Consider the following 25,744-nt stretch of genomic DNA (forward strand, 5'->3'; position numbering starts at 1 on the left):
TTTCACTACATGATCTAGGGCTGCACAATTATCTGAATGAATTAGACTGCTGCAGTTTCCACTTAATGTGGTTTCTAACTTTCCTTCATTTGTAATGTCATTTTCTCTAAAGAAGGAGGTGTACAGTCATGCTCCGTGAGACTTTCTTTTAAGTCAAGGCTGCTGTGTGCTCGTATTTCATTTACAACTTTGTTTATCTCCTGACACAAAAATGTTTTCCCATGGTAATTTAGATGCTCACCATGTTCATTGTGCAAATTTCTTTCAAGTCTGCTAATATCCACTACATTGCATTTAGCATAAATGGAACATAGTTGTTTGATTTTAATATTTGTTTTACATATCTCTTTGTTAACACATGAATTATAGATCAAGTCATGTCTATGAGGTATCGTCACAACAAGAGTGTTTTCCACCTTACTTACATCTAAAAAAAATTTCAAACCTGTTATACACTTCTTGGCTTCATTATATGCTACATAATTTGCACCAGTCACACAAACAACAAAGTCACTGTCCCTTTTTGTATTCTTGTGTTCTGAGATGACTTCAGCAATATTTTCTTTTCTCGCACCAGGTTTTACGATGCCAGTTGCACGAAGATCCGTATTCACATTCTGTAGAATACTTGCTAGCTTTCCTCCGTGGCTGTCCACTAGAAAAAGCACATTGTGTTTCTTTGTTCACTGTTTCTGGCAGTTGGCAATGTTTTTGCAGCTCCTTACAATTTTTTTCCTTCACGTTGGGTGGCATATTCACTTTCAATGTTTATGGAGTTGTTGCTGCTTTCTGATAACACACTGAACTTGTTTGTGCACACAAGGTTAGGTTTATTCCTTGTATTTCGTTGTGAGCAAGGCACTTTTTTAGTCACTTTGTTTGGCATTAAACAAGAAATAGTTTTTGAATTGTTTACACACTTTAGGGCACTGTTTTCACTTTGAAGGGCTTTTGAGTTAGGCCTATTTACACAGTTGTAACCATTACTTTCAATGGCATTTGAGATCGGCCTATTTACGCAATTTTGACTGTTTCTTTCACTGGAATGCCTGATTAAGTTGTTTATGCTCTTTTGGCGTTTACTGCTCGCAACCAATGTTTTTAACTCACGGTTTTTGTTCTCAAGTTTAGTGATATCTCGTCTCAGTATATCAGCAACTAGCTGAAGACTTTTTAATCGTTCATTTAACTTTTCGATTTCTCCTTTACCGTTATTACAAACACTATTTTTTACAACGTGGCTGCAGCTTTTTGCTTCGTTAATATTACTCACTTCTGCACTTGACGCGCTTTCCCTTAAATATTGTACAGCTTCCCAATCTGTTGTAGTTCCTACCTCTTTCGTCAGTTGAACATGTAAGGCAGACTCACAAGTTTCACAACAAAACTTAATTCGCTCTTTCGAATTTCTCACGAGATGTATTTCACTGTTGCTTAGACCAACACAATCACTGTGAAACTGTTTTCTACACCATAATCCACAGATCACGAATATTTCCGTGGTTTTTATTAATTTATTGCACTTAAGACATGATTTACTCTTGTCACTAGCTGCCATCTGGACACAGAAGGTAGTTAACATGCTAATTACAGCACTGGTGTTCAAAGGAACTACTGGAATACTGATGGGATTACCAGTGGTACCATTGAGCCTATTGAAATTAGTTTTAGAATGGTCCAAGTACATGTTGGCTAAACCGAAAGTCTGAGTATGAATCAAAAACAACCACAATTAATAACAGTTACACCACTATCAAGAATATCGCAAAATTTTCCAGGGCTTCTCTGCCACAATTACCTTACACTCTCTCATGGTTTTAGGAAGGTGGCATAGTGGAAAATCTCTGAAACAATTGTTGGTAACTGTGTGCAAAAATAACAGTAAAATGCTGAAAAAAATTATTTATTTGTCTTACATTCTGTGTATACCATGTAATTCCCTTGGATAAATGGTGGTTGTGCCCTTGGAAAAACCATACAGTGTGTTTTCTTCCCTTTGCAACTGCCAACGGAATTCTTGAATCAGTTTTTAATTTTCTTTCTGTTCTGTTCTTTTGTATCGGTATATTGTGAATAATAATTAAGTTGTTGTAGTCAGAGTATGGCTATAAGCAAGTAACTGATTGTGTTTTTATTTAATTTTAGGGAATCCTGTTGTTTGGAACACCAGAACAAAAGAAAAAATACCTTCCACGAGTAACAACAGGAAAAGAATATGCTGCATTTTGCTTAACTGAGCCTTCATCAGGGAGTGATGCTGGTTCCATAAGGTGATAAGAATTTTGGAAAAAAGCAACTACTCAACATAAAGGCCATTGTTCTCTGCCTACACTGTTCCACTACCACTAAGCATTCACTGAAATTTACATACATGAGATCAAATCTGTAGCAATAATAATAATCTGTAGTAATAACCATCGTATCTGTGTGTTTGAACACACTAATCTCCAAAATTACTAGACGAATTTTCACAGGGACAACATATAGCCTTTATTTCATCTAAATCAGACCACCGGAAAAAAAGACATTGTAATTTGTAGGTTCAGGAGTCTGGTCAGTGTAATAGTTTGGATGTTCACCTTAGTGACAGCATAATACACCAAAGAACCAACAGATGGGCTGTTAGTTGTTTTTTTACCTCAGTGGCAAAGTATTTTTTGAAGTTTACGTCAGTGACAGAACTAAGTGCTGCAATCTTATCTTTATGAATACAAACTAACATTGAATTTACTTGGCTAGGATCTAAGGATGTAATGGTTCCACATAGTGTGTTTGACTTCTTGGGTAGGAAAAATGAATTTATTGAAAAAATGATCCCATAAGGGTACTGTTTTTATTGATTGAGTTATAGACTCCTAAAAAGTTTGCAAAGATCCTTCTTTACCTTCCATTGTGAAGAATGTGTATATAGCAAGTATTCTAATAAATTATAGGAGAACGAGTTAATAAGGAACACTTTGTCATTTTTCAGTAACTGGAGATTTTTGTTCTTCTAGCTGATACGTACAACATTAAATCTCTCTTATCCCCAAATAAACTGAAATGAGGTAGTTCTTGCCTTTGCAGATAAATAAATAAAAATGTTTACAGTGAATTTAAAATGAATGTACAATATTAATCACCCTCCTGCCATTGAAAGTTTGCAGTCTGTATTAGTAAAATAACCTCTGCCCAACATTCAATGTCAGTAGGAAGCTTTTATTTTAAATGTCATACAAGATGTTATTCTCATAAAATAAGTATTGTTTATCCTTAGGGGGGAAAGTGAAGCATGTGTAATATACAAATCCAAAATGTGATTCTCTAGATATGAAGATGATAGAAAAATAAACATGTAGTGCTTGTAGATTGGTTTTTCCATAACTTAAACCTCAGTTGTTAGTTCTTAATCTAGTTTAGTTTTTTGCATTTTCCATGGACCATAATTGTGACTTCTCATTATGATGCAGAATGAGTCAGATTTCAATTATAATACACTTCCTTGCAAGGGACGTGCATGATCTTCAACATTCAGAACCTCACAAAAATGTGCGAGAATGTAATCACTCATTTCAAAAACAGTGCTATAAGTCATTTCTGTGTATTTTACCATGTAAATGATCACCAATTTTATATCTAACAGGGGAACTTTGGTAACTCAAACAAATTAAATATTGATGTGATGTCAAAAATTTATGCATTTCAATGCTGTAATTTACTGCTGTGTTTCCTTTTTCTTAAAATAATGATGCAATCCAAACAACCACCTTTTACACTGACCTGATATTGTTGAACAACTATTCAGTCTTAATCGTAAGTAAAGTCACACAATCATTATTTCATCATCAGACATCACTCTGTACTATACAATAAACTTTCTGCAGTGACTCGTCATCGTCATCATTTGAAAATGTATTTAGTGGGGTGATTGGTGTTGGACTCTCTGAATGCAAATGTGATGTTAAATCTGAGACTATTGCTTTGGTCGTTGAGCATATTGTTCTCTTACATTTTGCCTTGTCCATTTAATTGAAATCCCACATTTGCACTCTGAAGACAAAATAGCTGTGCAATACTATCAGGGCAGAAGAAAATAAAACTGGTTGAGATGATGTAATTATTCTACATAGCAATAAGGCTTGCCATTGAAATGTGTTCCCCTCCCTCCCATTCTATCACAACAGTATGCTGTTCCTTCGTGTTACCAAAGTTCCTCTAGAGTAGATGATCATTCAACTGTCTATTGTTGTAAGATGTGCAATTTTGCTTGTGAATGGCTCATACCACCATTTTTGGGATGAGTGATTTTTAGTCTGTGCACATTTTCATGCTGTTGTGAGCATTCAAGATCATGCATTTCCCTTGTAAGTGAGAAATATGGAAAAATGATGACCATTTACACTTACAGTAACTATGTTCAATTAAGCAGAGATGAAAGTCTCCCTTTCTCACCTCTCTACTTTAATAATCTGTCTGTGTGGCAGAGCTGATCCCAATGCTCCCTGTACTCACCTCTGATGGGAGCAAAGGAAATTTGGACAAAAAGTGCTAAGTTGCAAAATGAACTCAACTTTCATAAACAGACTTATCACTTGTAAATTAATGATACTGTGATAGTTTCCCTCCACTTTACGCGAATCATGACTTTAAGTGATTTGCTCCCTTTAAATACTTTGTAGTTTAATAGTTATGTTTCAGAATACTGAGCCCAGTCGGTCCTAAGATTTTTTGTCAGTTACTATTATTTTTACGTGGGCACTGCTTTCCTCTTTGGTATAATAAAAAAACTCAAAACCATCATCATAAGAAACTTCAAAAATTCTCATCAGTGTTTGCTAACAATATAAATTCACATAAGAACAAGCAATGCAATTCAAATGCTACTGAAGACTAAAAAAAATTAACTTTTTACTGCCAATCCTCATAAACTTCATCTACTTTTGTGTTTAGAAAATGATTCACTGAGATACAAAATAATGAAATACAACTTTTCTAGCTTTTTATTTTTCCCCAAAAATTTGATAATCCATAAGAAGAGAAATGTGACACTGTCATTATTTGTTCTTTCAGCCACCAACTGGTAGGAAATTTTGGGAGTAGTGAACCTAAAATTGAATTAGTAGTGTGTGTGTGTGTGTGTGTGTGTGTGTGTGTGTGTGTGTGTGTGTGTGTGTGTGTGTGTGTGTGTGTAATACAAGTGCACGTGGAATGCTATAAGTGCAATAAATCACACTTCCATTAAATGTGGCAACAGGCTGTATTGTAAACAGTAAATGACTGGCTAGCATGAATTGCCTGATTAAATTATTTGAAGGTGGTATTTGCTTGTTCGGTGTGATTAATTGGCACAATAAAGTTATTACATATACAAACAGGCCAATATGATATGACAATTTAATCAAGTTGAAGTGTTGTAGAGTTTTGCAGCTGATGACCTTGTTGTTTAGGGCCCCCACCATAAATCATCATAGTCTAGAGCTTCGTATTCAATAATATTTGATGCTTGAGTATAGATCATGCCTGGTGTTCCTGGTGAAATCTTCTCGCATTTAGCACTAGTTGACTGCTTAAAGTTTCATATCTTACATTACACTCATTCTGACAATGTGCTGTGGCCAACACAAAGTATTTTTAAAATATCTTGCAGTGAGACATTCTTAATGCAACTGTATATCTTGCAGGAGCCGAGCTGTCTTGTCTCCAGATGGAAAGCATTATATACTGAATGGAAGCAAGATATGGATTAGCAATGGTGGGATAGCAGAAATTATGACAGTATTTGCTCAGACTCCAGTCAAAGATGAGAGAACGGGTGAGCTAGACCTTTTGTTATGGAGTTAAAAAGATTAGAGCTACGGTTGAAGAATTTCCAAACATTTGTCAGAGTTTCAACAGAATTTCCCCTTGCTTATTGATTATTTATAGATTTGTTTTGTAATAAATGTATCACATTTGTTGGCTGCTTTATGCAGCAAAAGTTTGTTGTAGTATATGTACTTCACAGTGTATCTTCTGTATAGTTGTGAACCTGATTGTGACGGAATGGCAGGCATCTGCTAACCTGAATTTAAAATATGTGGTGGAGGACTTCCTGTCACATCAGCAGCTTGGTGTAAATTGGGAGATAGGGCAGCCACTGCCTGTGCACTCCATCATTGCCATTTTTCAAAGAAGTTAGTGAAGGCCAAAGAAAGGTGGCCTCCACTCACACCAAGACTGCCATTTCAAGAACAGCAGATGGCTCTTAATTAGTAATAGCAGATGGCTCTTAATTAGTAATGCATGATGCCTGCAATAGAAAGAGGGTTTTGATTCCTGCCTTACATGAGGTATCACATAAAATCATGTGAAGCACCATATGTAAATACCATAGTTAGTGAATTTGTCAGTTTTCTTCTTTAAAAAGTAGCATGGTGTGCCTGGTTGGTTGCAGACATTTACTTTTAATGCTGTCTACAATGTGGGTTGAAGTAATTCACTTCTTAGTCTATAATATGTTTATGAAGAGAGAGACAGGATGAGAAACAAAAGTGACAGGGCAATGTGTGAAACATAGTTTGCCTTGTTCATTTGCTTTGTTTTGCCTAGCTTGGGAGATCCTAAAAGTGGCTGCATTACCACTGGTTTAGTTATGACCTTAACATGAGCCTACACCTTAAATGTCCCATACAGACACAGTATTCCAGAAGTAAATAGAAAGGAAATTATTAGTTCTTGATGGTATATATGTATATCACCTGGAAAAATCATACAGTATAATCCTGCTTTTATGTTCTCGGAATGAAGTTTCCCAGCGATTACTAAATTTTTTTATCGCTTTCGTCAAATTTCCTATGTCCACAATGTTAATTCGCACTTGATTTTGCATTAACATCTTCACAGTTTTCCTGTAATTTATGCTTTATAAAAAATGTTCGTGGAGAGAAAAAACTGATGTAAAAAGACGCTGGCATGATGTTGGCTGTGAAGTAGTGGTTACAGATATTATGTGGTTAAGTTTCTGGACACCAGGGTGCTCTGTTCAGCGGATTCGAACCAGTAAAAGTTGTAACTATTCATCCTGTATCTCCTGCCATTGCCAAGCTCTGCTTGGTGCCCTACTGCGCATGCACAGTTTTGTGATCGTTGTGATCATCGTGACACCTTTGGTCGAACCACATTTAGTGTTTTTGTCATTTGGCCACTTATGGTGCTAGTTGACACCTTCATTCACTTCACTTTGCTCAAATATTTTTGGCTTAAGCACAGCACCAATTACGTAATTTTTCATGCCGAGCAAAACATGTTTCGAGAATTTACTCTCATTGTCAGGTGCAGCATTTACATATGTATTTTTTGTGAAGTTGCACAAACAATGTGAGTAATAGTTTAGCATGTTTGTGGTTTTCTACATAACTGAGGAGACACAGTATCTGATAACCTCAAAAGGATGACTGCAGGGCAAGGGATGCAGAACAGCACATATGCAGACACCACACAAAATACGTGTGTAAATATTTGCACTTGACTGAGAGAAAACATTCTTGAAATGTGTTGTGTAAGCATGAAAAAATGTGTAACTGGTGCAGAATTTCATTATTTAAATAATGAATTACAGCTGCAGGATAAACATGGATTGATGTGTGAAATTGAATTATCGGTTCCAGTTACATCAGCAGTTTTTTTTAGTTAATAAACCTTCATGAGATAATAAACAAGTCCCTGACAAGTATTCTGATGCCTACTATGTACTATATCATACATAAAGAGCGAAAATGTAAAGGAGTATCACATAATCAACTTTTACAGCTTAAAACATTATTTCCCACATTGTATATGTTCAAGCATTTTACAACATTTTTGAAGTCCCATAAAAAGTGTAAAAGTAGGGTTTCACTGTATTTTCAGTGCGCTAAAATAATTTGCTTCAGCTACCATAAGAATATTCGCCAACTTCGGGGATTCTAGAAATCGCTATTGTCATTCGTTGATGTCCTGTGAGGTAATATCTTCACTTTGAGAAAAAGTATTCATTTAATAATGAGATGTAATTAGAACTGAATTTGGGATTCACACTAGTATGTTTTGTAAGCAAACATTAGAACAGTTAGGAATGCTATCAACATTTTATTTTTCTTCTTTATTATCGGTTGTCTTTACTCAGTTATCTGCCCTGGTTTAAAAATAAGTGGACCCCCCCCCCCCTCCCCCCAATAAAGAAAAGGCAATGGAATGAAAACATAAATTGGGACTGTGCCGTGCAAATGATGAAAGTACACAGGTATAGCATACATGTAATCTTCCTCTAGAAATAAAATGCCCAACAGCAGAATTGTGATGAAATGCAGATAGAATTCTTCGTAATGTTCACATTATCATTTGCTTCTTTGATGTGCACAGACGATAGTAAGAGGTTGTTACGCACAATTCTGCTTCCTTTAGTAAATATTTTAGTAGCTGATTTATGAATGAATGATCATTCTTGGTTTCTTACAGCATGATCATACAATTTACCAGCTCATATCCTCAAAAGTTCTTCTAATCCATCAATTTATTGTAGATTTTTAACTAAAACTGTCAGGTGCCATTATTATATGATGATTGCTACAGAAATACTGGTGGCAAGACTTTGCACTTTGTATAAAGCATTTAGTGTAGTACATCTTAAACACTCAAATGGTGATAAATCATATTTTTTAGCTGTTAATGTCTTTTGATGTGCATTCAATTCAGAATGATACACCATATTTTGCAATTTTTTGTGTAATTTTTTTTTGTATTTTTTTTGTGGCACACACACACACACACACACACACACACACACACACACACACACACACACACACACATTATAAAACTGATTGTCTTTGTTTTTAATTTAGGAGAGATGAAAGACAAGGTAACTGCCTTCATAGTTGAACGTTCATTTGGTGGAGTTTCTTCTGGCCCACCAGAAAAGAAGATGGGAATCAAAGCCTCAAATACAACTGAAGTTTACTATGAAGATGTAAAAATTCCCATTGAAAATGTCCTCGGTGGGGTGGGTCAAGGTTTCAAGGTATGTGTAATATCGCTGTGTCGTTCAAAATATGGAAGTAATTGTAATTATAATGCAAAAACATTACAGTTCGAAATGTATTGTATGAATTGCTATTATTAAATGAATTATTTTTTAATCCACAGCCCATGCTGCATTCATTTAGAGATTACAGACAAAGAATTTGAACTTCATCCTGCTTCTGTTTAATCTGTTGCTTTTGCTCACGGTACTTTTATTCGTTCTTTTGATGGTCAGTGTTGTTTCTTTATGATTTCAACCAATGAATCTGGTTGGTAATGCTTAATAATTCATCTGCATTTACATCTACATGGATACTCTGCAAATCACATTTAAGTGCCTGGCAGAGGGTTCATTGAACCACCTTCACAATTCTCTATTATTCCAATCTCAATATAGTGTGTGGAAAGAACGAACACCTATATCTTCCCATACGAGCTCTGATTTCCTTATTTTATCTTGGTGATCCTTTCTCCCTAGGTAGATCAGTGTCAACAAAATATTTTCGGATTTGGAGCAGAAAGTTGGTGACTGGAATTTCGTGAGAAGATTCTGTCGCAACGAAAAATGCCTTTCTTTTAATGTTGTCCAGCCCAAACCCTGCATCATTTCAGTGACTCTCTCTCCCATATTTTGTGATAATAAAAAAATGTGCTGCCTCTCTTTGTACTTTTTCAATAAACTCCGTCAGTCGTATCTGGTAAGGATCCCACACTGTGCAGCAGTATTCTAAAAGAGGATGAAAAAGAGTAGTGTAGGCAGTATCCTTAGTAGATCTGTTACATTTTCTGTGTGTTCCTTCCAATTTAAGTTGCTTGTAATTGTAATTCCTAGGTATTTAGTTGAATTTATGGCCTGTAGTTTTGACTGATTTATCATATAACCGAAGTTTAACGAATTCCTTTTAGTACTCATGTGGATGATCTCTCACTTTTCATTATTTAGGGTCAACTGCCAATTTTCGCACCATTCAGGTAGCTTTCCTAAATCATTTTGCAATTTGTTTTGATCTTCTGATGACTTTGTTAGTCGATAAATGACAGCGTCATCTGCAAACTAACTAAGACTGCTGCTCATGTTGCCTCCCAAATTGTTTATATAGCCAAGGAACAGCAAAAGGTCTATAACACTACTTTGGGGTTTCCTCTGTCTAGCCCAGTTTTGATGCAGTGGAGTTTGTTTATTTTGTTTAGTAATATGTAATTCTCCATACGAAGGCAGAGTCAACCAAGTAAAATTATAACATTATTTGTGCACACAAAGAAGTTTTAGAAGTTTTTTTACACTGCTGTACAATTACTTAATTCATACACTAGGATATTTCACTCCATTGTGAACAGTTGGTTTTATATGCAGTTTAGTACTGCACTTGCTGCTAGGACAGGATTGTTGCTACTGTCATCATTGGTTCCAAGTTATAAAGGCACTTACGGAGAAGTCATGAATTAAGTTGGTTTGTAAAAGTACCTGTGGCCAACATCCTATAGTAATTTGGTAGGAAATTATGAAAAACATCTTTGACATAAGGGCTTTTTCCTGTTATTGTTCATCTCTGTTAACCTAATAGAAATATCTTACATCTCACATCTCTGGTTGTTCCTATTTCAGACCTTAATGTTTTTTGCAGTAACACATATATGTGTCATAAATTGTGAGAATACTGAAAACAATAAATAGGCTTTTCAGTAGTTTTCCTTGTTTCACATTTGCTACAGTCCTCAAGGCTCTCTTCTCCAGTATGAAAACCCATTTTCATCATAAGACTAAACCAAAAACAAAAGTCCTTAATGATTTAAAATTAAAGTATGGCTATAATATTCTTGATGTATATAGATTGGCTATCACTTTTTTGCAGAAATGATCAACTTACTGCTTCCATGAAAGCTGGTCATCTATGTATAAATCCAAAAATTTACAGCTGTTAAAGATCTTTGACAAAATGTCATCATTCACAATATTTTGTTTCTTTTGAACACTTGTTTTGAAGTGAATAATACTTTTTTTCTTTCTTAACTTTTAAGTTCTCTCTTTCAGCTCTAGTTTTTTTTAAAAAAGTTTTGAATCTCTTCATTTATCTTGGACTCACTGCCTGCCAAACAGATTTGTCTTCAGAATACGTAGTAATAAGGTGTTTATTATCTAGAACACTTGGAAAATCAAATACATAACATGTGAGCTGGGACTATCCCAAAATTGAGCCTTGAAGAGGACCAATATTACTACTTCCTGCTCTTGATTTTCCCACCTCTAGCACTTCTTCACTATCAAGTACACAAAGAGCCAAAGAAAGTGGTAGACCTACCTAATATCGTGTAGGGCCCCCGCAGGCATGCAGAAGTGCTGCAACACATCATGACATGGACATGAATAATGCCTGAAGAAATGCTGGAGGGAATTGACACCGTGAATCCTGCAGGGCTGTCCATAAATCTGTAAGAATACGAGGGGATGGAGATCTCTACTGAACAGCTCTTTGCGAGGTGTCCCAGATATTCTCAGTGTTCCAGTCTGGGGAGTTTGGTGGCCAGTGGAAGTGTTTGAATTTGGAAGAAAGTTCCTAGAGCCACTCTGAAGAAATTTTGATATGTGGGGTGTTGCATTGTCCTGCTGGAATCGTCCAAGGCTGTCGGAATGCACAATGGACATGAGTGGATGCAGGTGATCAGACAGGATGCTTACGTACATGTCACTTGTCAGTTGTATCTAGATGTATGAGGAGCCTCAATTACTTCAACAGCACATACCCCACACCATTACAGAGCCTCCATCAGCTTGAACAGTCCCTTGTTGACATGCAGGGTTCACAAAATTGATGAGGTTGTCTCCATACCTGTACACGTATATCCACATGATAAAATTTGAAACAATGTGCGACTGACCAGGCAACATGTTTTCAGTCATCAACAGTCCAATGTTGGTGTTGGTGGGCACAGGCAAGGCATAAAGCTTTGTGTCATGCAGTCATCAAGGATGCGTAGTGGGCCTTCAGCTAAGAAAGCCTATATTGATAATGTTACGTTGAATAGTTCACGTGCTGACACTTGTTGCTGGCCCAGCATTGAAATCTGCAGCAATTTGTAGAAGGGTTGCACTTCTGTCACCTTGAACAATTATCTTCAGTCATCTTTCATCCCGTTTTTGCAGCATCTTTTTCCAGGAACAGTGATATTGAAGAGCTGATGTTTTACCAGATTCCTAATATTCACGGTACACTTGTGAAATAGTTGTATGGGAAAATTTCTGCTTCATTGCTACCTTGGAGATGCCGTGTTCGGTTACTCGCATGCCATCTATAACACCATGTTCAAACTCGCTTATATCTTGATAACATATCATTGAAGCAGCAGTAACCAATCTAATAACTGCACCAGAAACTTGTTTTCTTATATAGGCATTGCTGACCACAGTGTCGTATTCTGCCTGTTTATATATCTCTGTACTTGAATACACATGCCTATACCAGTTTCTTTTTCGCTTCAGTGTATAATATCTGTACACTATTGTCTACCTTTTGAATTTATTTCTAGTAATTGCTTGAATTTTCCAAGACACCAGCCATCAAAATTTCTGAAGGAGTGCTTCATGATTTATTCTGTTGAAATCTTTAGAGGGGTCCAGAAATAGGCATGTTGCTTGGGAAAAAACAACTTACAGAGATTGTAACTGCCAAAAATTCTGCTACTCTTCTTTTTTATTCCCCACATTGCCCAGATTTATAACAGTTTCGTTTTCTTCTTTGTATAGTATAATGATAGGCTTCCAGGGCAGTTAAATTTTGTTGTTCATTGATGTCCTTCATAAATTGCTGAATGCTTCTCTTGTTACCTCTCTTTTACCCTGGGGTCATTCCATGTCAAATCGTGAGGGTCACGTTGCCCGTCATCTCAGAATTTCATGAAACTTTGCACATTTGCTTGTACTTATAACACACAAACTTGTAGAAAATCTTTTTGCTCTCAGACTAAAACTTTTTTATATTGAATTTTTAATGTAGTAATATTCTGATAACTGGCCTGTGCAAGAATGTCAATGCAAAATGATACTTATTTACATAAATGCCCATAATTCAGGTGTATATGGAGCTTTTGATTGGGAATTTTTTTTATAAGTTAAGAGAACCACATACTCTACAGACATGTAATTGTTCAAGCAGTAATGTTGCAAAGAAAACACAAAAAAATTTAATGTGTGTCACTTTTCAATTTCCGGAAAAAGTACAGACACGTTGAAAAATGCTTATCACATTTCTCCAACCTGATGAGAACTTATAATTGGTCTTAAATAATTCCCAAGACAGTATACATTGTAATAAAATTAAATTATTAATGAGTTTTCTATGAATGGACACACAAATAAATCTGAAACAACAATACTTCGTGTTGTGATGAAAACCAAAAAGAATTCTAAGAAAGATCATCTATAACTGACACCCACTGCTTTAGATTTTCATGAAACTTTTTCTACTTGTTACTTTCTGCATGGCAATAGCCAATGCAAAATTTCTCCACATACTGCATGTAATTTAAGGGGAAACAATGGAATTTTTTTACAAATGTAAACACCACAACTGAAGTTTGTGCAGACAATAATAATAATAATAATAATAATAATAAAGTATCTTATTTTCAACACATTGCAGTCATATTTCACCAGATGTCACAGAAAGGATGTGCCTATATTGGGAAAAAAAAAAAATTAACTGTCTTGACATGCGAGGAATGTAGAAAATCAGCTTAAAGTGTTGTGGTTCAAAGAATGATTTTTAAATATGTAAAAAACTTTCTTTATTGAAACTCTAATATTATTTTTGAAAAAGGAAAAGAGATGCAGCACCTTGAGTTTTGATAGATACATATCTCATCATTGTTCAGAAGATCATTCAAATCAGATTATGTAAACTGACAACCCATAGTAAGGCTGCCTCATGAAAGTACAGAGCCAGAAGTTGTACATTTAATTGAAACATTTTTATTACATGGGTTAACTTTACTTAGACTGTCAATTAGCATCTTTAAGCAACAATTATTCTAGCCACATTAATGTTAATACAAAATGTACATGTTCAGCAGTGATAATCCCTGAAACTATGAATGAAACTTCTTAAGAGCCTCTCTTTTTTTAATCCACGTTGACAAATTATATCTGTTAATTTCATATATTTTCATTAAAGTAATACATTATGCCTAATGATGTTGATTTAGGTACGCCAGCAGCAAATAAAATGTTTTCCGTCTCAGGCCAAAAGAATGACACTGCTGGTCCAGGTGGGTGGAGAAAAAGTAGTTCAATGTCTCCTCCTTCATCACAGACATTTCTGATGAAGGCAAAATCTACCTGTCATCATATACAGCTGCTACAAATTAATTTTGTGGAGGACAAGTGCATGTCCATTGTGGGACATTTTCACTGAATGGAAAAATCAAGAAAGGCTTTTCAGAAGAAGTATCACAAGAAAGTGCTTTGTAATGGTGAAAATTTCTGGTACCAGGTATTGTGCCAGTAGTTTAAAATCTCTTCTCGAGGTTCTTGCATAGGAAATCTACATTGATTTTCTATAAGAAGAGAAAAAACATTCATCAATATTAGCTTTTCAGAAATCATAAACATCAGATGCATTTGTTATTTCTAGTTGAAGACTATCTCTTCTCAATCTACGTTTTATAGTTCCTCTCAAACCATTGCACACAGATTTACCATGGTTAGTAGTGAAAAAAGGAATGCTCAGCATCAATAGAAAAGTCATTTTTGTGCTCACACAAATTTTAAAGCTTTTTCTATTCTTATATTGAGCGGCACATCCATCAGTGACATAATGCACTTTCTTCACTTGTGGGTGATGCTCTGTTAGCCACTTAATCATTTATTTCTGGACAGCATTTACAAATCACACACACACACACACACACACACATGGGATGGATTGTACAGCTGCTTCTTGTCCATTGGTAACCCCGAATTTCGTTCTGAATTGTAAACTGTGGTTTTCAACAAAGTCTATTAACAAAATGGCATTTTCTGTGGTTAGATTTTCTTTCAATTTTTTTTTTAATGATTTTGACTGATCCGTAGATATAAATGAGTGTGGCTTAAGTGCTTGTAATTTTGTTACCAACAAGTCTATGTATTAACCAACAGTTGAAACCCCACTTTACCTATTCTGCCCAATGATCCATGTTTATCCACTAGCTGAACTGAATTTCGTCATCAGCATCATTGTAAGCTAATTTCTGTTTTAATAATCATCACTGGGATGATCATAACAGTGTTCAAGTATGCAGTCATAGTTTTCAGAGTCACATACAAGAAATATTAAAAGTTCATTGTATGTTTCTTCACTGTATTCTGCATCCAAAGGTAGTTTCACATTTTTGTGGAAACACTCTCTCTCTCTCTCTCTCTCTCTCTCTCTCTCTCTCTCTCTCTCTCTCTCTCTCTCTCTGAATGAGTGCCAGCAGCACTCAGAATTTTTACTAAAATGTAGGATGTCAAATAACATGGTGTTTCTAGTTATTTTCCAACAATGCAAGAATTCACATTTCCCACTTCATTTCGGTAGGAATAGGTGAAAATCTTTACCACTTCATCAGCAATAACTTTTCCCCTTTTTGGTTAAGAAATTGCTAAAACATCCATTTTTGTTTTCAGTTTCCTTGCTTGTCAAACCATTCACTCACCAAGATTCAATTCTGACATTGTTTTCTTTTGACCAACAGGGTGAAGTAAAATTTGAATTTTTTCAGGTACCCTTGCACTAGTCACTTTTTCTTTCATTAACAATATCATGGCTTCAAAATCTTTGGCTTTCTTAACAATTTTTCTTCTCTGTGGTCAGAATCTTCAATACTGCAATCTAATGCCTGGCACACTTTTTTTCTGGAGCATGCTTCACTTTTTCTAGCTTCTGTTCGCCATATGAAGCCTTGCTGTGTTTTGGAACGAAATGAAGTTTTTAAAGGAGAGTGCCTCAAATCTTATAAAGTTGTATTCACATCCTCAGTACTTTGACTTTTTAGTACTGATTTGTGAAATGTCTGATGTAGGTTATCTATTCACAAATCTTACGACATGTTGTGCCCAGTTTTTGACCTGGTTTTATATAGATTCTTTTACCACTTAATGTTTTAGGCAAACAAACTGACTTCATCGTTTTTTGGAGAGGATCACAAGACGTTCTTTAATGACTTTAAAACTTTTAGGTAATAGTATCTGTGATGTTCACATATAGTAGCACTTTCTCAATCTTGTGGGAAGCTTATATTGGATCGCAGCAGTATCAAATATCATTGGTCTTCACTAAGCTCTACTATTTCTTGTAGAATTTTTACTAAAATGTAGGATGTCAAATAACATGGTGTTTCTAGTTATTTTCCAACAATGCAAGAATTCGCATTTCCCACTTCAATTAACTGAGCACTAATTCACTTAAAACATACTTTATACAAGTGAAATGATAAGGCCGCACCTCCCCCTGTGGGTCCGGGGATAGAATAGTCCCAAGGTATTAATGCCTGTTGTGTGAGGCGACTAAAATGAGTGTCTCAAGTTTTGCCTTTGTGATGGTCCCATGTAGGGTTTGACCTACATTCTTCAAAATTTTCACGAAGAGCGAGCCATTTGGGGGAGGGTGCCTTACATGGTGCATCATGTCCATCACACTCTGAGACCTCTTGCATCCTTCGTTGATGTGGATCTGCACTTATGCTTCTCCTCCAGCTGCTGGGTGAGGTCACCCTCCTGGGTGCATTTTCCTCCATCCACTGTGCAGTATCGCTTTCTGCGCTGATGACAGTAATTAACTTCTTCGACCTCTTGCTCCTGATATCCAGCATGGTAGCCAGTCCGTTGTGGTGGGGCTGCCATGTACCCTGTTGGTTGAAGTTTCCTGACTACACAGGGATTGCTCTGCTGATGCCTGTGCCGTTAACTCCCCACGTATGCCAAGGAGTAGATGCCAATCACCCTGGGGCACCAGGACTCCCAGCAATGGCCATCCTGCCAGGTGACCTTCGCTGCGGCTGGGTGGCGGCCACGGTGAGGGCCCCTGGTTAGAGTGGGTGGTATCAGGGCAGATGACATGCCATGAAGTGTAGTACATCATCTCTTGCTGGTGATCAAACACCAGAGGTCTCTAAGCATTCACGGGCTCAATTCGATGCACAGATGTACAACCCCAAATCGTTCCCCTCCCTGGCCACACCATGGGAGGAATGCCAGGCTAAGGATGGCACCCATCTTATTTGCCCAGATACGGTGTATGTTCGAGAGCTGATGGGAAATCTTTCGTGATGATGATGAAGCCTCAGTTTTTTGTTGAGCATTGAGAAGACAAGTTTAGGTAGGTGGAGGGATTGTACAAAATGCAGTCAGGGTCGATCTTCATCAAAACAGCATCCTCTTCCCAGTCATGGGCACTACTCGGCTGTGACAACCTGGGAGATGTTTCTGTTTCCATCACGCACCATAAGAGCTTCAATATGGGCCAGGGTATCATATTTCACAGGGACCTTCTTTTGCAGTCTGTCAATGAGCTGTGTGTAGATTTAGAGCAGCAAGGTGTTAATTTCATGCGGCGAAACCTAAGGAGCCATGAGAGAAACCAAAAAGAAAATTACCCCCAAGAACCAAGGCACTGCGGTGGCACCCACACCACCGCTACTTACAAGCTTTGCATTAAGGGTGAAGTGGAGATTGTGGCATCCGCTGAGGACCTAGATCTCGCTGGGCCCTCAGACACAATGGATGTTGATCGCACAGGTACTCGTCTGCTGGCAGTAGGTGACGCTGAGGCACTGACTGCCTCATTGAGTGTGTCATGCCTTCCTAGTCTCACAATTGTGTAATCCTCCTGTGGAATTGCAGCGGTTTTTCCACCACCTGGCTGAGCTACAGCAACTGTTAAGCTTTACACCTGCTTTCTGCATTGCCCTCCAGGAAACCTGGTTCCTGGCAATGTGGACCTCTGCCCTTCACGGCTATAGGGGATATTACAAGAACCATAGCAAATATAACAATGTGTCAGGTGGAGTTTGCGTCCTTGTTCTGAACTCGGTATATAGTGAACCTGTGCCCCTTCAAACTCCTCTTGAAGCTGCGGCTGTCAGGATACACAGGATGCAGGAAATAACTGTGCAATGTATATCTCCCTCCAGATGGTGCAGTACCCCTGAACGTACTTGCTGCACTGATTGATCAATACCTAAACCTTTCCTACTTATGGGAGATTTTAATGCTCATAACCCTTTGTGGGCTGGCACTGTGCTTACTGGCCAAGGCAGAGATATCGAAACATTACTGTCTCAGTTCGACTGGGCCCGTCACACATTTCAATGTGGCTCACGGCACTTACTCGGTCATTGATGTATCCCTCTGCAGCCCAGGACTTCCACTGGAGAGTGACCACTTCCCCATCTTCCTGTCACTCCCCCAGTGTCATGCCCATGGACGCCTACCCAGACGGACTTTAAACAAGGCAGACTGGGTCGCCTTCACCTCTGCTGTCATCATTGAATCTCCCCCACATGATGCCATCGATGTTGTGGTTGAGCAGGTCACTACACTGATTGTTTCTGTGGTGGAAAATGCGATTCCTTGTTCTTTAGGGTGTCCCAGCAAAAGAGAGTCCATTGGTGGACACCAGAAGTTGCTGAGGCAGTTAAAGAGCGTCGGTGTGCTCTACAGTGACATAAGTGGCACCCTTTAAGCAGCTCCATGCCCACGTCCGCTAGCTTAGAAAACTATGGAAACAGGAGTGTTGGGAGACTTATGTGTCGACAATTGGGTGTCATATGTCACTTTCCCAAGTCTGGACGAAGATCAGACATCTTTTTTTGGGTACCACACTCCAACAGGACCCTGGTGTTAGCATCAGTGGCATATTATCTACCAACGCAAACGTGACTGTGGAGCAGCCATATGGCAGTCGGTTTCACCTTCTCTGTATGCGGATGACTTCTACATTTCGTACTGCTCCTCCAGGACTGGTGTCGCTTAGCAGTGCCTACATGGAACCATTCACAAGGTGCAGTCATGGGCTCTAGCCCACCGCTTCCAGTTTTCAGCCATGAAGACGTGTCTCATGCATTTCTGTCGGTGTCACACCGTTCGTCCAGAACCAGAACTTTACCTTAATGACGACTCCCTCACTATAGTGGAGACACATTAATTTTTAGAACTCGTTTTTGATGCCCAATTGACGTGGCTTCCTCACCTTCATCAGCTTAAGTGGAGGTACTGGTAGCACTTCAATGCCCTCCACTGCCCGAGCATTACCAACTGGGGTGCACATCGCTCTACACTGCTGCAGCTCTACAGAGCCCTTGTTCTATCCCACCTAGACTATGGGAGTCTGATTTATGGTTTGGTGGCACCATCAGTGTTGCGTTTACTCAACTAAGTGCACTACTGTGGCGTTTGCCTTGTGACGGGAACTTTTGGAACAAGTCCAGTAACTAGCGACTTGGGGGAGGCCAGAGTCCCTCCATTGCAGAACCGATGTGCACAACTGCTTGCCAGTTATGTTGCTCACATTCATAGTTCTCCTGAGCATCTGAATTACCGTCTCCTTTTTCCACCCACGGCAGTTCATATTCTCCATCGGTGGCCCACGTCAGGGCTCAAGATTGTGGTTCATATGCGATCCCTTCTGTCTGGCCTGGAGTCCTTCCCTTTATCACCTCTACTTGAGATACATTCACATACACCTTCATGGTGTACACCTCAGGCAAAGCTTCGTCTGGACCTTTAACGAGGGACGTTTGAAAAGTTCGTGCAAAAATAAAAAGTACTTACTTGTTTGGGGTTAACCCCTTTTTTCTTGACAGTCTCCTTTTAGACTTATACACTTCGTCCAATGCTGTTATAATTTGTCGATCCCTTCCGAATAAGAGTAATTCTCCAAGTCTGCAAAATAGCTATTAGATGCTGCAATCACCTCCTTGTTTGAATAAAATCTTTGTCCCGCCAGCCATTTCTTCAAATTGGGGAACAAACAGTAATCCGAGGGAGCCAAGTCTGGAGAACAGGGAGGATGTGAAACCGAATTGGAATCCTATTTCCATTAATTTTTCGACCACCACCACTGAGGTGTGTACTGGTGCATTGTCATGATGGAAAAGGACTTTTATTGGGGTCCAATCACCGGCATTTTTCTTGCAGCTTGGTTTTCAAACTGTTTAATAACGATAAATAGTATGCACCTGTAATAGTTTTACCCTTTTCCAGATAGTCGATGAGGATTATCCCTTGCGAATCCCAAAAGACAGTCGTCATAACCTTTCCAGCCGAAGGAATGGTATCTGCAAATTCTACGTTGGTAACCCATTGTTTGGATTGTTGTTTGGTCTCAGGATTATAGTAATGTATCCATGTTTCATCCACAGTCATGAAATGACACATAAGGTCCTGCGGATTTTTCCTGTTAGTTGCAAACCATCCTTGCATCTCCTCACATGATTCCGTTTTTGGTCAAGTGTGAGCAATCGTGGAACCCATCTTGTGAACAGCTTGCTCAAATGTTTACGTAAAATATTATGTACCAGTTCATTCAAGATGCCCACAGCACTATGAATCTCACGCACCTTAACTCTTCTGTCATCCATAACCATATTATGGATTTTATCAATAATTTCTGGAGTCATAACCTCTACAGATGGCCACTCCGAAAATTTTGAAACCACTTATAAACTGTTCTAATCAAAGGTGCAGAGTCACCGTAATGTTTATCAAGTTTCTCTTTAGTCTCCTGAGGCGTTCTGCTTTTCATAAAGTAATGTTTCTTTTCATAAAGTAATGTTTAATCACCTCACGAAATTCTTTTTCATCCATTTTTTGACGATCACTCGACTTCCTTGATTCACAAGAATGCCAAACACAAAGAAATAGACCAATATGGCTGAAACTTGGTGTGCATTTTTTCCAAAGATGCTACTAACTCAACATGACCTCGATACGCACTGGTGGTGCCATCTCTCGGACTTTGCTTGGACTTTTCAAACGCTCTTATACAAGGCCCTAAGGACTCTGTTAACCTTGCCGCACTCACAGTCACTTCCTCTTGATTCTTGGTGTGTTCCAGTGCTCTAAAGTTGCTTATATTGATGGCTGATGGTAATGTTGGCTTTGTGTATGTCCACAGAGCCCATGTTGAACAGCATTCCTTGCCCACTGGCTGCTGTGTATTCACTGCAGAGCTTGTGGCCATATCTCACGCACTTCAGTACATCCGTTCCTGTTCTGGTGAGTCGTTTCTTCGCTGTTCTGACCCCCTGAGCAGCTTACAAGCTATCAACCAGTGCTACCATTGCCATCCTTTGGTAGCGACCATGCAGGAGTCCATCCATGCCCTGGAATTGTAGAGTCATTCATTGGTGTTTGTGTGGACCCCCAGGACACTTCGGAATCCCAGGCAACAAGCTTGCTGACAGGCTGGCCAAAAGGCTACACAAAACTGCTTCTGGAGATTGGCATCTCTGAAACTGACCTGCATTCTGTCTTATGCCGCAAGGTTGGGAAATGGAATGGAAAAACAGTAGGCACAAGAAACTGCATGTCATTAAGGAGACTACGAGTGTGTGGAAGTCTTCCATGGGGTTCTCTCACAGGGAATCAGTAGTCCTTTGTCGGCTCCGCATTGGCCACATAGTGGCTTACACATGATTACCTCCTCTGTTTTAATATGTTGCAGAGTGGCTGGCTTCTTATTCTCCTGGTCAGCCAGCCATGACAATCTGCTTTCTTGTCCTCTTTTGTTCTTTGCAGTGCTTGTTGCCTTTCTGTTGTTCTTGTCGTATTTCCTTCCTTTCAGTATTGTGCTCTACGACTCATTTGTTTTCTTCTTTCCCTTGTATGATTGTTTTAACATGAACAAGGGACGAAGATCAAGCAGTTTGGTCTCCCCCCCCCCCCCCCCCCCCCCACTTTTTAAACCAACCATATGGCCGCACCACAAACAGATGTGACCTGTCTCTCAGAAAGATAAATAGCAACTAAGGCCAAATAGACTAATTGTTGCATGCCAGTTATTCTCTACAATGAATTTCAGCAATTGTTGCTTTGTTTTCATGCCTATAAAGTTTTCAAACCAGCTACTGTTGTCTAAGAATGCTTTTTTTATCACTGTGAGCGGGTGACTGGCTGAACACACAAGTCATATATATTATAGTCTTTAAAAAAATAGTGAATTAGTCAAATGAAAGGAAATAAATATTCACACTTAGTTAGTTAACTTGCCTGTCTAGAATGAGTTATACTTAACTATGCTAATTTGAAACTCTTACATCTGAGGCAGTAAGACAGCGAGTGGATGAATTTACTTAAAATTACCCTTTTCTTTTGTAGTAAAAAGTATTTTGATTTCAGATGTGTGTGTCACTTGACAGCTGACCCGTTAATTTTTTTTTTTGAAGCTAACAATCTAAAGGATTATTTAAGTACGAACAATCCTGTTGGAGGAACAGCCGCAGCTGAACATTATACCAAATGTTGGAAATACCGCTATAGTTGAAAGGCTCTTTTATTTACCACATGACCTGTTTCGGGCTCTTATACACCCATCTTAAGGTGTCGTAACTTGGTGCTGTGACCTCGAGCACCATCGTGGACGAGTACAGTACGCAGTGTGCTATCAATGAGCACAGAGCAGTCCATGTACTGTAGCGGTATTTTCAATGTCTGGGATTATATAAGATCAAAATCAGGTTCCCAGCAGGTTGGAGAAATGAGGCACAAGCATTTCTTGAAAATTGACATACATTAATATTTTGTAAAAATTTTCTTTGTAGCTTTACTGCTTCAGTAAGTAGATATCTGGTAACTACATGCCTTACTCAACTTCTGAAAAAAATTCCAAACAAAAGCTTCATAAGCACCTGTGTTACAGGCATTTATGTACACAAGTACAATTTTGCATTGACATTCTTGCAGAGCCCAGTTATCAGAATATCACTACATTTAAAATTAGATATAAAATAAAGTTGTAGTTGAGAACAAAAGGATTTTGCAGAAGTTCCTATGTTGTAAGTATAAGCAAATGTGCAAAGACTTGTGAAAATCTGAGATAGAGTGTTACAAATCCTTGTATTATTGTGTGGTTTGACATAACCCCCTGCTTTTCCTTGTGGCATGGGTACGTAAACCTGCAAGATGGTTGTTGTCCATAGGTTACCTACAGTTTTCTCGTTATGCTATTTATACCAGCAGACTGGTTGCAGTAAATTGATTTCTCTTTTACCTTCTTTGTGACATTTATTACACATTCAATAAGGCTTATGATCTCTCTGATTTTTCTCGGTGTAATTGATTGATGGTATGCTTCTGGGGATACAGCAGAGTTGTTGTTTCTGTTTTATGCACAATATGTCGAGAAATAACCCAGTCATCTTCCTGAGGTGCTCTGAGTGTTGCTGTTGTGTGTACTGGCTACCTGGACTAGTACCAGACTGTTAGGTATATTTGGTCCCGCGTTACTATTTATAGCAGAGTTCACCTCCTGATGCCCACTGTGCCCTTTTGTTTTCCAGAGCTTGTACAGATATTCCCAGAACAACACATCTGGTTAGCATTTCACATCTTTGATGGATGTGATGTCAAGGAAGAAATTTATGCATAAAGTGCCAGAACCTGAGCATTGTTTAAATTGAAACCTCCTTCCTTGTTTATGAAATTTTCCGACTTTATTATTTCAATAGACTCCTTAATTGTGCTGTCCGTCCAAGATACTTGGTATTTGCACTGTAATATTGGTCTCTTCATACTTCATTTCATGGAGGCAGAGGTATGTGCGTTTTCTATGTGCACCAGACTCAGGTATCTGTCTAGCTTTTCTCAACGGTCAAGGAACGGTAGCTTGCCTTCTTTTACAAGTTCCAGTGTGGATTTTATATCAAGAAGGACACAGTTTAAATGTTCCAGGAGATCTTTAAACTTTCTTGTTCCATTGGCCACACCACAAATGTTTTGTCTAAGTATCAAAAGAAACCATTTGTTTGAATTTGTCAGATTCTATCGCCTTTGCATTAAAGTGTTCCATGTATAGGTTTGTCATGACAGGCGTAATGGACTACTTATCATCAAGCCATGAGTTTACTCATAATATTTTCTGTAAAACAGGAAATAACTTGGCATTAGAACAGCCCTAAAAAGTTCACACTCGGACAAGTATCAAAAATTCCTGTGACTAATTCCAAGGATTCAGTAAGTGGGACTCTGGATTACATTGAAACCAACCACACTCTCTCTTCTGTAGTTGTAATTGACTAAGGTGCTGTACAAAGTGCGTGGAGTTGCAAATGTGGTGCTCACACTTCCTCAAATATTCACCAAGAATACATTTCACATAATCAGTTGCCTGGCATATTGATATGCCAATAATAACTATGCATCTTGTGTACCGCGGGCCATATAGGCTTTGTGGCACAGCCACTCGTGTTCTAGGACCCATAATGACATTACTTGGCAAGTTTGACAGCAACCTACAGGTTTACATGTCCATGTCACAAGGAAAATAGGGCGAGAGAGACAACATGAGAGGGATCATCTTCCTCACAATTTTATTCATAAGAGCAACTTCTCTCTCTTGGTAGTCAATGTCATTCAAAAGATCAAAAATCTTTTTATTGTAATCCATATGTGATATTAAGACAGTAGTATTGCTCTTCTCAGCTGGCAGAATCATGGTTTCCTTGTTCTCCTGCAGGTTTCTCAGCATTACTTGTTCTTTTTTGGAGATCTTGGATTTTAGTGTAGTCACCTTCATAAGTGCTCTGCAGGTTTCATAGCATGTCTTTTACGATTCTTCTGGTGGGATCATAACTGCACCATGCTACCTTGAGCTGATGTGATCTGTTATTGCCAGCATTTCTGGAGAGGGCACAAAATTTAGCACTTCAACAAGAATCTTTACTGTATTCTCATCCAGATGTTTGTCATTCAGATTAATTACTGTACTGTTCCTTGCATCTTGTCTTTGATTTTTGTGCAAGTGATTGAATTTTGCTTTGCAGTGTACCGATATTTTCATCTACAATGATTCTGTTTGTAACCATGTCATATTGTCAACCTGTTCCTACGAATCTGCAGTGTATATAGCTGATAAGTAAAGACTGAGTTGGAGAAGCTCTTTAGAAATGATTTCTAGCATTTGTCAGGTGTTATGAATTCAGTCTTGTGCTAGTGCCAGGCTTGCACAGTGCGTAATCCTTATTGGTCACTGGTGTGTTAATACAATGATTGATTTTGGCAAACATAGGTACAACCTGCTCATCTCGACACTTTGTTTGGAAGGCCAGCATAGTGAGAAGTCAGCTTTCTTCTCATGGTACTTACCCAGTTTGTGTTCATTTTGGAGCATCTCCTTCCCATAGAGTGAAATGATGTGATATGTCAGATTTTTTCAGTCTGACTTATTAATAGTGTGGTTCAGAATATACAGCAGCATAGTTATTTCCATTTTAGGCACAATATTTCATTAGCAGACCCAGCCATTTTTTTCATGTCCCGCGAGTTTTGCTGTTATGTGTACTTGTTGCTTGGACTCCATCCAGACTGCAAACTACTATGGTTCCCCACCACTGTTCACAGCCACGTCTGATTCCCAGCAACACCTACACCCTTTTCTGATGGAACTAATAACGGAAAAGTTTAACGATTGTTTCACTTTTTAGGCCTATTTCAATGTCAGCTTATTTCCTGTTTGACAGAAAATATTAGGAGCAAATCTATGGTATGGTGATG

The 25,744-nt window shown here is 38.3% G+C and overlaps 1 protein-coding gene across 1 annotated transcript in view; it reads left to right on the forward strand.

The window, feature by feature from the left end:
- Positions 1–25,744, forward strand: part of LOC126351366 (very long-chain specific acyl-CoA dehydrogenase, mitochondrial) — a 75,639-nt gene that overhangs the window by 24,830 nt on the left and 25,065 nt on the right. Inside the window, exons 4-6 of the mRNA XM_050002597.1 lie at positions 2,146–2,270; positions 5,661–5,791; positions 8,841–9,016. Of these exons, the coding sequence (XP_049858554.1) occupies positions 2,146–2,270; positions 5,661–5,791; positions 8,841–9,016 (432 nt within the window). The remainder of the gene's footprint in view (positions 1–2,145; positions 2,271–5,660; positions 5,792–8,840; positions 9,017–25,744) is intronic.

This window comes from Schistocerca gregaria, chromosome 1, assembly GCF_023897955.1.
Source record: "Schistocerca gregaria isolate iqSchGreg1 chromosome 1, iqSchGreg1.2, whole genome shotgun sequence".
Lineage (NCBI taxonomy): Eukaryota > Metazoa > Arthropoda > Insecta > Orthoptera > Acrididae > Schistocerca > Schistocerca gregaria.